At 46.3% G+C, this 12,570-nt stretch overlaps 1 protein-coding gene across 4 annotated transcripts in view; it reads left to right on the top strand.

Annotated features, from left to right (window-relative positions):
• Positions 1-12,570, top strand: part of cilp2 (cartilage intermediate layer protein 2) — a 46,530-nt gene that overhangs the window by 18,307 nt on the left and 15,653 nt on the right. For 3 of the 4 annotated variants that reach the window (XM_060846508.1, XM_060846509.1, XM_060846507.1), the window contains 3 exons: positions 4,160-4,474; positions 6,221-6,329; positions 8,097-8,245. In XM_060846508.1, coding sequence (XP_060702491.1) covers positions 4,160-4,474; positions 6,221-6,329; positions 8,097-8,245 — 573 coding nt within the window. The remainder of the gene's footprint in view (positions 1-4,159; positions 4,475-6,220; positions 6,330-8,096; positions 8,246-12,570) is intronic. The other variant, XM_060846510.1, reaches the window with a different exon arrangement.

The raw sequence follows: 12,570 nt of genomic DNA, 5'->3' as shown, positions 1-12,570 counted from the left end.
GCAGTGCCAACCACTGAGTAAACGTGTTTGGAAGATCCTTCATTGACTTGTGTTTTGTTGAGTTTTTCTTTATCGCCATCAGCAGTGGAAGTTTCTAGCGAGGTCTATAAATATATCTCCACCCCCACCAACCCCAACACACACACACTCACTCACGTTTTTTTAAAACTGAAACAAGTGGGGAGGTTGGATATCTGTCAGTGCTGTCAGGGTTTGGATACATTTCCAAATCACTCAGTGCCAGGGCTGAACACAGTGTATAATGTGGGAACAAAGCACCCTGCAATTAGAGTCTGCAAGCGACTCCTCACCCTGAGGAGTAATTTAATTTTAAGCAGAAGGCGAGGCACTTTCACACCCTCCCTGTCAGAGGAATCCACCTCCTTTGATCCCTCAGGGAGCAATCCTCATTAATGGGACAGCACTGTTGCACACAGTGTACAGGAAACCTCTTGTATCACTTGGGGCTCTGTTGGTCGCATGTTGTTTCTCCTCTCATTAGGTCAAGCCCATTCCACAACTTGTGGTCTATAATATCAGCTGCTGCTCCCAGTGCCAATAGCGAAGGGGTGCTGCTGTCACTGCTTAGAAGTTAAACAAATCTGACTTCTCTGGTCAGGGGGTCATCAAATATCCCCTGACCTTTTATTTCAAGGATAAGCAGAATGGGAGTGATCAACATTCGGCCTGGTCAGTATCCACCCCTTCAACAGGCTTCACTAAAGAACAGACTTGCTGCTTGTTCTCCAATTTCTCTTGTGGGATCTCACTATGCACAAATTGACAGCCAAATTTCCCACAGCAGTGATTACACTTCAACAAGAATTTCATTGTGTTTGGGGACATCCTGAGATTGTGAAAGGCTCTATGTAAATGCAGGTCACTTCTTGTGTTCTCGAACTTGTGTTAGTTTGGAGAGAGTCACCAATTTGGGATAACTACTGTCACAAGGGAGCCAGGGTCTGGTTACAATCCACCCGGTTGTCATGTTTAATGGTGTTGTTTCAGCTAAAATGTAAACTTCATCTGACATAAAAATGTTTACAGATGAATAGGTTTTAGAGAGGATGCTGGGCTTTGAAGGCAGCGAAGATGATCAGAGGGATGTGGAACTGAAAGAATCCGATCCAGAGTTTAGAGATAACCATACTGAGAACCAGAGAAATACGAACAAAGTGCTGGAGGAACCTTCCCATCCCCACCACAAACCTCACCCCATCTCCCACCCCCACAGCCACCTCCCCATCCCCACCATCAATCCTCATCCCATCCCCACCACCACAACCACCTCCCCATCCCCACCACCAACCTCACCCCATCTCCCACCCCCACAACCACCTCCCCATCCCCACCATCAACCTCATCCCATCTCACACCCCCACAACCACCTCCCCATCCCCTCCACCAACCTCACCCAGCCACCAATCCTCATCCAATCTCACACCCCCACAACCACCTCCCATCCCCACCACCAACCTCAACCCACCACCAATCCACATCCCATCCTCACCACCACAACCACCTCCCCATCCCCACCACCAACCTCATCCCACCACCAATCCTCATCCCATCTCCCACCTCCACAACCACCTCCCATCCCCACCAGCATCCCCCCCACTCCCACAACCATACCATCTCCCAACCCCACCACCATTCTGCCTCCCCCACCCACACAATCACTGTACCCAACCTCCCATTCCCCCCTAACTCCCGCAACCATCCACTCTCCTCATTTCCCTACCCCCACCACCCACCCCTCTACCCCCAGGCCCCCCACCAGGTTTGGCAGCGTCCAAGGGAAACAACAAATGAAATGTTTCTGCCCTCACAGGTGCTACCAAACCTGCTGAGTTTCTCCAGCACTTTGCTGTGATTTCATATTTCCAACATCTGCAGCATTTAATTTTTATTTTGAGTTGAAGTAGCGTGCTTGAGAAGGTATGGGCTTGGTGACGTGGACCCAAGGCCTGGGACGCACAAACTGGCACCTGTCACATCCACTGGATCCATCAAACCAATGAAATAATTTCAGCAGCAACTACACCTAAAAACTAACCAATTAAATGTGGATCAGGATCTTGACCATAACTGCTAACGGGGCTCCTTTTGGTTCTCAGTTAAATTCCTCTTTGCACATTCGTACTGGACTGTCTCCACTGTTTGTGGATTATTAACGTCTGTGTTATTAAGGGGCGTGTCTCTTGCCAATTCAGAATGACAGGAACTCTGTGTCACTTAGAACTGGACATCAATGCCCGCCTTTTTACTAAGTCATCCTTAGGATTGTGAGGATCACTGGCAAGGCCAGATTTTATCCCCCATTCCTAATTGCCCATTGTTGAGACCCATCTGTAGACCAGACCAGGCTGTAATGGGCGGATTTCCTTCATTTACTGAACCAGACATTTCTTTTTACAGCAACTATAGTTGCCATTAGATTGGCTTTACTGTCACGTTGGGATTCAAGCCCATTCCCCAGAGCATTGGCCTGGAGTTCTGGATTACAGGCCCAATATCTTGATCACCATGCCACCAACTCCATCCACAGGTCCCTGCATGTGCCATAGATGGTTGTACACTTGAGCAATGCGCACATTCCCTGCCCCGCTACTGTCCAACTCTGTGAATGGTAAATGATGAGGTAACAGGGCAGAGAACCGAGGACATGGGAGCTGGGTAGCGGCTGTTAGAACTGGGCTGCGAGAATATTGCAGTCGGTGGATTTTAACTGATATAAAAACATTTGAAAGTAAATCCTTTTCATTGCTCCTGTTCTTTGACTGAGTGTGTTCCTTATTATCACAGTACCAGCAAACACAGCTGTAGTGATTGTTACTGGGCAAGATACTATTGGTTGAATTATTCTGAGGAATGCCAGACGTATATCATTTGGAGTTGGGATTGTGAGGCCTGTGAGGATGGAAATGATGACCAGACTGATTGCTGGGATGGCAGATCTATGTATGAAGATAGAATGGAGCTGTTAGGACTATATTCACTGGCGCTTAGGAGAATTGTGGAGTGGGGGGGGAGATCTCATAGTAACCAATAACGTTTTAACAGGACTAATCCATCCATCCATTACCCTGATGTTCCTGATGGTGGATAAATCAAGAACCGCCTAAGGATATGGGGATATGGGGTATACCATTTAAGTCTGAGATGGGGAGAAATAGCTTCCCCCAGAGAGTGGGGAGCCTGTGGAATTCTCTGCCACAGAATGAGGTTGAGGCCAAAACATTGTTTTCAAGAAAGACTCAATATAAATATATAGTTGTAGGTTTATACCGCAAAGAAACAGACCCTTCGGTCCAACTCATCCATGCCGACCAGATATCCTAAATTAATATAGTCCCATTTTCCAGCACTTAGACCATATCACTTTAAACCTTCCTATTCATATACCCATCCAGGTGCCTTTTAAATGTTGTAATTGTACCAGACTCCACCACTTCCTCTGGCATTTCATTCCATACACCTACCACCCTCTGTGTGAAAACATTGTCCCTTTGGTCCCTTTTGTATCTTTCCCCTCACCTTAAACCTGTGCCCTCTAGTTTTGGATTCCTCTACCCCAGGGAAAAGACCTTGGCTAGTCACCCTATCCATGTCCCTCATGATTTTATAAATCTCTTTAAGGTCACCCCTCAGCCTCTGACGCTCCAGGGAAAACAGCCCCGACCAATTCAACCTCTCCCTATAGCTCAAACCCTCCAACCCTGGCAAGATCCTTGTAAATCTTTCCTGCACCTTTTCAAGTTTAACAACTTACAGCAGGGAGACTAGACTTGAACACAGTATTATAAAAGTGGCCAAACCAATGTCCTGTACAGTTGCAACATTACATTCCAATTCCAGTACTCAATGCACTGACCAATGAAGGCAAGCATACCAAATGCCTCCTTCACTATCCTGTCCAAATGCAACTCTACTTTCAAGGAATAATGCACCTGTACCCCTAGGTCTCTGTTCGGCAAAGTCCTTAGATCTAATGAGATCAAAGGGTATGGGGAGGAAGCAGGGAACAGGGGGTTGAGTTGGATGATCAGCTGTGATTGTGTTGTCTGGTAGAGCAGGCTCAATGGGTTCCTGCTCCTACTTTCTATGTTTCGATAAGAAGAGCAATGTTCATAAAATCGGTGGGTTTGTTATGTTACAGTCTGCCAGCACGTGTGTACAGTGGGACACGTCAATGAAGAGTGTAATGGCTGTGTCTGTGACCGACATGTTTTACTGGGCACGGTGCATTCAGCAAACGGAGTCCCCATCAGCCGGAGTCGGATAGCGATGGAGGATCAGCCGCATCTGACAGTCGCCATGAGCAACAAAAGCGGTTTTTTCAAGATCCCTGGCATTTGCGCCAACAATAGGACCCGTCTCCTGGTCGAAAGTGCAAAGTTTGCCCCCTCTGTGTTTCAAGCAGTTCAGAACGGAACAGAGTCATCAGTGGTGAAGGCAGTTCTTGAGAGAGCTGGTTAGTAACAATCTCAAAAGTTTCATCTATACTTGGGCGGTCAATCCTTTCACTAACAGTGCTCAAAACCTTCAAAGACAGAGGCAAAGCTACACGCGATGAGACAGTGGCAGACATCACCCCAGGCCCTTGAGATTATTCCACTGTTCAAACACGTTATATCACATTATTTCAAATGTACTTGCCTACCTTCCCTCCCCTTCTTGTCACCCCTAACCCCACCAAATTTTAGTTGACACTCAGTACCCTCAATCAAATTTCCAGATTCCAGCAACCCCCTTTTTTATTTCATTCACAGGTGTGTGGGTGTACGGGCTAGAACAGGCCTTTATCATCCACCCCTTACCACCCGGGGGGGGGGTCATGTGTATGTCAGACCAGATACAGATGGCAGGTTTTCTTCCCAGAGGGCACTAGTAAACTAGATGGTTTTTTATGACAATCACCAATGGTTACATTGGTCACCATTAGAGGAGAATTTTAGTAATTTCTTATTTTACCATCAGCCACGGTGAGATTTGAACCTACGGTCCCAGATTCTGAATCACAAAGGCAGCAACACAGCCTGTGCACCACTGCCTTCCTTTATCCATTGCTTTCTTTCTTGTTAATCCAGTCCCTAAAGCTCCATCTTTCTGTGTTTTCAGCCACCTCATGTACAAACTCCTTTTGCAGCTTGTTGTCAAATTCTGGTTTGTAACATTCCTACAGGGCAACCTGAGACATCCTATTATTCTAAAGTGCTATGTAAACACAGTTGTTGTTGTTATCCAGTTATCATGTGAGAAAAGCCACATTCAATTTGAACCTTGAGTTTTAACAATCCCAAAACCAATTCTATGTTACACAGAAGACCATTAGTCATAAGACATAGGTACAGAAATAGGCCACTCAGCCCATCGGGTTTGCTCCACTATTCGATGAGATCATGGCTGCTCTGATAATCCTCAACTCCACTTTCCTGTCTTTTCCCCATAAACCCTCGATATTCTACCCCCTCCCGCTTACTGATTAAAAATCTGTCTATCTCAGCCTTGAATATATTTCATGACCCAGCCTCAATGGGCAGTATTTAATGGATGTGGCAGGGGGCCAGCATGAGGCCAAAGCTCCCTCCCTTTGGGAAGACCCGCTGTCTTAATTGGGACTTGTGCTTCTTAAAGACAGCAACAGACTCCTGCCAGGAACATGGACCCTGGAAGTGAAAACACTGCTTGTTGTGAGCTGTTGACCAATCAGAGGCTGGGCAACACTTTGCTGCTCAGTAGCGCTGCTGGGAGCAGGTGGCTGCTGATGGTAGTGCACCCATTCTATGTTCAGGATCTCACAGGGGCAGTTGAGTGATGAGGGAGAAGGAGAGTGAGCAGCAACTCCCTTCCCACTTCCCAAAGCTAGGTCCTTCAATCAGGCACTGAGTTCCTTTGAACTGAGAAAGCCTATAATTAACCCTGACAGGGTTTGTCCTGAGTTTCTCTTGCTTGGCACTTATCGAGAGTGCCCCACTGCTGACAGGGTGACACCCTTCACTGGACAACCAGTTGGGTACAGGGCAGGATGGTCATCTATGAGTTTTCCCATTAGGCACTTAATCTGGACAGTGGTGGGCATGGTGGCTGGGTCTTTTGTCTGATTGAAAGTCCAACCTGAGGTGGGCATTAAGTTCTGGACAGTAATGTTTCTGTACTTTTCAATGTTCTGATCTCAGCTGCCCTCTCCATCCTTTGTTTCTCTCTCTCTCTTCAACAGAAAAGCCCTACCTTGTGAAACACCCCGAGACAAAAGTACGATTTGAAGGTGAGCGGGTGTACTTCTGCTGCAAGGCCACTGGATCTCCATCTCCACTTCAATATGTGTGGTGAGGCACTTTGTTAAGATTTCTCTTTGTCTGTTTTGGCTGCCCACGAAACCAATCCACTTCCTTCTGCAGCTGCAAGACCTGGACAGAGATGGAGTTGAGTTTGGGTTTTCTGAAATTTGAAACTATCCAGGATTAAACCAATTTGCTCTGTATCCACCTCCGCCACCTTAACACTTCAGCCCCTTTGCCTACTGTTGCACAGTAGCAGCAGTGTGTATCATAAACAGGATGCACTGCAGCATTCGTCAAAGCTCCTTTGACAGCACCTTTCAAACTCATGATGACTACGAGAAGAACAAGTCTCGAAGGTGCAAGGGAACACCAGCAGGTTCCCTGTCCAACTGCAGTGGTTCAGTCCAGTAGCTCAACACCATCCTCTCAAAAGTGATAATATTAGAAAACATGTGACATTCTGAGGGGTCTTGACAAGTTGAATGTGAGAAAATGTTTTCTCTTGTTGGAGAACCAAGGCTCAATATTTAAAAATCCAGGGTCACCCATTAGAGTCAGAGATAAAGCAACTTTATTTTCGGGTAAGACTTTAGAACTTTTTACCTGAAAAGGCTGTGGAAGCAGTGACATAGAATCCCTACAGTACAAATAAAGGCCATTTGGCCCATCAAGTCTGCACTGAATCTCCAGAGAGTATTCCACCCTATCCACCTCCCCTGCACACTACAGGCAATTTCTCATGGCCAATCACATGACCTGCACATCTTTGGACTGTGGGAGGAAACTGGAGCATCTAGAGGAAACCCACACAGACACGGGGACAACGTGCAAACTCCACACAAACAGTAGCCCGAGGCTGGAATCGAACCTGGGTCCTGGTGCTGTGAGGTAGCTGTGCTAACCACTGATGAAAGGTCCTGACCTGAAACATTGACTCCCCTTCTCCTCTGATGCTGCATGACCTGCTCCAGCATCTCCTAACCATTGAGCTACTGAGCCAGCCCATCCTTAATATTTGCAAGGCAGAGGTGGAGAGATTCTGGATAAGTGAGGGGCCGTGAAAGGTTATCAGGAGTCGGTGAGAACATGGATTTGAGGTTACAATCAAATCAGCCTTGATTTTACGGAACGGCAGAGCTGGCTCAAGGGGCTGAATGGCCTGTATACGTTGATTGTGAGCATTAAACGCATTACTGCATCAAGATTATCAACACTGTAGGATTCCAACAATCAGGGACCAGATTGATAGCTGCATTTATTCTAAAAGAGATAAGGTTTTGAAGCTTTCTTTGAATACCTCTGTTTGTTGATGGGTCAAAGTGTGGCTCAAGAAAAGCATAGCCGGTCAGGAAACATCTGAGGTGCAGGAGAGTTGATGTTTCGGGCATAAGCCCTTCATCAGGAATAACCCTAATCCTGTCGCATTCCTGATGAAGGTCCTATGTCTGAAACATTGACTTTCCTGCTCCCCGGATGCTGCCTGACCTGCTGTGCTTTTCCAGCACCACACATTTCGACTCTCACTCTCCAGCATCTGCAGTCCTCACTTTTTCTCTTGTTTGTTGATGGTCCAATCAGGGAAAGAAGAATCTGTTCCCCTTCTGGCTGCGGGGAAGATGGGGCTCTGTATGGATGGGTGTGTGGGGTGAGCAATGGTGGGAGTGTGAGAGGGTGAGGGAGGAGGAATCTCCCCACCTTATAGACACAAGCCCCATAGCACTTATCCAGGGTTTCCCCGTGTCATGTCACTGTCTAACATTACCAACCTTTCTTTCTGGTCATGCCTGCCCTTGCTCCTTGACTTTTGTCCAGGTATCATAATGGGACCCTGCTGGACATTAAGAATGAAGAAACCCTATTGCTGAAGGATTTGCAGAGCTGGCAGGGAGGGCAATACCAGTGCAAAGTATCCAATGGCATCAGCTCCATCAAATCAGTTCCAGCGACGCTCACAGTTATAGGTGAGTGACTGTACATGGAATATTCAGTTCCAGCTCTCTCTCACTCTCTCTCTCTTTTTTTCTCCTTCTGTCACTCTTTGCTGAGGCACTCAGTCCTGGCTGTCTTTCTCTGTCTCACACAGACACAGGGACTCATTCACACACACCGACACACACCCACTCACTCTGCCTCTCTCTCTCACACACTGTCTACACTGACTCTCTCTATCACACACACACACAAACAGCCACTCACTCACTCGCACATGGAAACACAAACACACTCTCACATTCACTGATTCAATCATTCTCTCTCTCGACATGCAATAACCCATGTACATACGCACACACTTATGAACAGCCATTACAGAATTCTTTTTGTGTCTTCTCTCTTCCAGTGACATAAATATGTTGATTCCTGCTGCTTGCTAGCCAACAACAGCCTTGCAGTTTCTTCTATAAGTGGCCATTTGTCCCATCTAGTGCATGTCTTTGGTCTATCCCACTGGGATAGGATATTCCCCAGTGGTGAATGAGTGTGTGAGATCAGTCCATGGAGAGTGAGTTATGAGTGCAGAGTTCACAGATTCTCCAGGCCCTGAGCCTGGTTCCATGGTCATGGGAAGAACTCGTGTGAATTGTTGACACTAGACCTGCCATCAAGTGGAGATCAGCTGATGGGCGAAGGGGCTGATTAGGAAAGAAGTCCAACTCTGAGCTGCCAGAGGTTCAGCTCCTGCATGAGGGAAGTGGAGTGAGGGAGTGCCTTGCTAAAGTAGACACTGGTCAGGAATGGAGAGAGAGAGAGAGAGAAGGGGGAGTCGAGGGAAATCCAATAATTTTTTTCTCGGCCTGAAGATCCATGACCCCTGATGAAATCCCCCAAACGCATAACAGAGTATTCCCTCCTGTCAGGTTCCTGAATCCTGTAGATTTGTTGCTACGCAATACTTGACACTGGGAGAGCTTCGCCTACACGCTGTTATTTAAAATCACAACCTTGGCCACTGAGCTTCACTGAATCAGGTTTCTGTTTGTCTTCAGTAAACATGAGCCTTCACTTGCTTCACTCTCTGAAGCTAAGATGCCCCCAAGTGGGAACAATGCGGACTGGGACTGATTTTAACTCCTCCCTCACAGCGTCCGGATTGAACAGGTGGGAAAGAGAAGCATTAGAATTAAAATTGTTCCTCAGGATGTCAACCCACCCCTGCATTTCCAGCAAACATCACTCGTTAGTACTGAGGAGGAGACACGCACCTGCACTGCCATAGTCCAGCACAGGCCCGAGGCTTGTTTATTTCTGCAGCTTTAGTTCTACACTTGGCCCCTGTGTTTGCTGCAAATAACATCCAAAGACTGAAGCATTAAATTGGATAAATTAATGAGCAACGCTAAACACATTCATCACACATTTGACATCGCATTCTATTACTGAAAGGATTTTTCTTCACTATTCAGACAGATGCACAATTAATTTATGAATCATTGCATAGATTAGCTCAGACATAATCTTATTGCAATAATGCTTTGTTAATGCAACTTCTGAAAAATAAAATTACCTGGCATCATGCCAATACTCTGTAATTTACAAAGCTCAAGGGTGTTGAAGTGAAACAGGATAACCAAGGCTCAGCATGCCGTGTGACCATTATTCAACTGTGCATTTATGTAGCACCCTTTACATTCATTAGCTGTCCCAAGGCTTTTCGCCAGAGCGCTAAAAGATATGGAATGAGCTTAAGACAAGTGACTGAAGAGCTCAGCCAAAGAGCTGAGAACCATCCTAAGAGAGAAGGGGGGTGTGGGGTTTTGTGTACAGTGGATAAAATCCTGACCCTGAGGTGAGAACCTTTTGGTTGGGGCTTATCAACCTGTCAATCAAATGGTCATTTGGTGACTGGACTTGGAATGTCGCTGAACTCTTTCATCTTGTACTCATCAGGACAATTTGCAAGAATACCAATTCAAAGGGAAAACAAATTACAGAGTGTCTGGTTCAACTCAACAAGAGAGATGACAGCCATTTGTTGTTTATTTCTCAGTGTAACAGCCTGAGCAATCAGTCAGCCTGACCAGCTTCGAGTTAAAACAAAACGTGATAGTTAACTGTCAGTTATCAGCATTCTCCATGGCAACACCTCCATCTATTAGAGTGCTCATGCCAAATAATTAATACTATCCTCTTGTGCAGCACAAATGTTGGTTTTCCTCTCAGATTGAAATTTTTGCAAATTATCCTAATGAGTGAGAGATGAAAAATTTTGAGAAAATGGTCCTTTTCTTTCTGTGATAACGTGTAAATCTGTCTGATGGACAGGAGCCTGCCGGTCTCCCGTGCCAGAGGTGGAGTAGTGCCACTCTGGTTAGTCTCTGGCAACACACTGGGGGACCTACATTCCACATTCCCAGCGCCTGAAATCCCCTCTAAACCTCCTGCTCTTCACCTTCCAATTATACCTCCTCCTTATCGACCCTGCAATTCATCTCTCCCTAACTTCTCAGTGAGTGAGAGAGGTGGAGGGATTTAGGGAGTAAATCTCAAAGCTCAGGGTGTTGACAGCTAAAGGCTTGGCTGACAATAATGGAGCAATCAAAATTGGTAATAGAAACACAGAAACATAGAAAATAGGTGCAGGAGTAGGCCATTCGGCCCTTCATTCTGCACCACCTGATTAATGCTGATCAGGCGATCTCAGTATCCCACTCCTGCTCTCTCCCCATCTGTCTTGGTTCCTGCAGCCGCAAGGGCCATGTCCTGCTCCCTCTTGAATATATTTAATGAACTGGCCCCCAACAGCTTCCTGTGGAGACAGCTCCGAGCGAAGAAATTCTTCCACATCTCAATCCTGAATGGCTTATCCATTATTCTTAGACTGTGACCCTAGTTCTGAACTTTTCCATCATTTTGGAACATTCTCCCCACATCTAGCCTGTCCAGTCCCATCAGGATTCTATATGTTTCTGAGATATCCCCCTCATTCTTCTAAATCCCAGTGAGTACAAGTCTAATTCCAGTGGATCCAATGAATCCAGTGATGGTCAAAGGGGAATGGGTGCAGACACCCTGCAAGGTTGTGTGGTTGGGGGAAGTAAGAGAGACAATTCAGGAAGTGAAACGTCTTGTCTGATACATGGAAAATTTTAACACTCTCTTATTCTTAGTCATAGAGTCATAGGGATGTGCAGCACAGAGACAGATCCTTCAGTCCAATTCATCCATGCCGACCAGATATCTCAACCCAATCTAGTCCCACCTGCCAGCACCCGGCCCATATCCCTCCAAACCCTTCCTATTCATATACTCATCCAGATGCCTTTTAAATGTTGCAATTGTACCAGCCTCCACCACTTCCTCTGGCAGCTCATTCCATACACACACCACCAACAGTGTGAGAAAGTTGCCCCTTCGGTCCCTTTTGTATCTTTCCCCTTTCACCCTAAACCTATAACCTCTAGCTCTGGACTCCACCATCTCCCCCCCACCCCACTCCCCAGGGAAAAGACCTTGTCTATTTACCCCATCCATGCCACTCATGATTTTATAAACCTCTATAAGGTCACTCCTCAGCCTCCAATACTCCAGGGAATACAGCCCCAGCTGTTCAGCCTCTATCTGTAGCTCAAATCCTCCAACCCTGGCAACATCCTTGTAAATCATTTCTGAACCCTTTCAAGTTTCAAAACATTCCTCCGGTAGGATTCTCACATCTCAGTTGAAGGAAAGGACACTGATCAGCCACGATCCTGTTGAATGGTGGAGCAGGCTTACGGGCTGAACAGCCTACCCTTGCTTCTATATCTTATGGTCTTTTGGATTCTTTTTCTTTTTTTTGCACATCATCCCCTTCCCAAGTGGCTATTCCTCACATCAGAGGAAAAGGAAAGTTGGAAAGCTCAAGGAAAGCGCAAGCATGATAGCTGACCCACTGAAAGAGCAATGCACTAGTGGCATGGTATAAATCTGAGGAATGTTCCAACACTACCCAGACCAAATTTACAAAACCCTAACCCTTGCTGTTGTTATATTCAGTTACACCCTGTTGCAATTGCACTTTAACCATGGGGAACCGCGACTGAAGTATTTCACATGTAGGCTGCTTGTAACTGGCAGAGGCAGCAGGTGTGAGGTATTAATGAAGTGGAGAACTCTGAACAATTACCGACCAGTCGTAGCAGAGATGTGGTCCCATGATGAACCAATTAAGATATATTCCAGTGATTTATCAGGAATGCTTTGGCACAGGGAAAAACATTCCTGGACTTATGGAACTTGCACATGTGGAATCTTTGCCTCATTTTCTTTAATTGTCTTGTGCCAGGCGCTTGAAGCAGTTCGGAATTTC

Source organism: Hemiscyllium ocellatum, chromosome 28 (assembly GCF_020745735.1).
Source record: "Hemiscyllium ocellatum isolate sHemOce1 chromosome 28, sHemOce1.pat.X.cur, whole genome shotgun sequence".
In the NCBI taxonomy this organism is placed as follows: domain Eukaryota; kingdom Metazoa; phylum Chordata; class Chondrichthyes; order Orectolobiformes; family Hemiscylliidae; genus Hemiscyllium; species Hemiscyllium ocellatum.
This window is presented reverse-complemented; position numbering and strand designations above follow the sequence as displayed.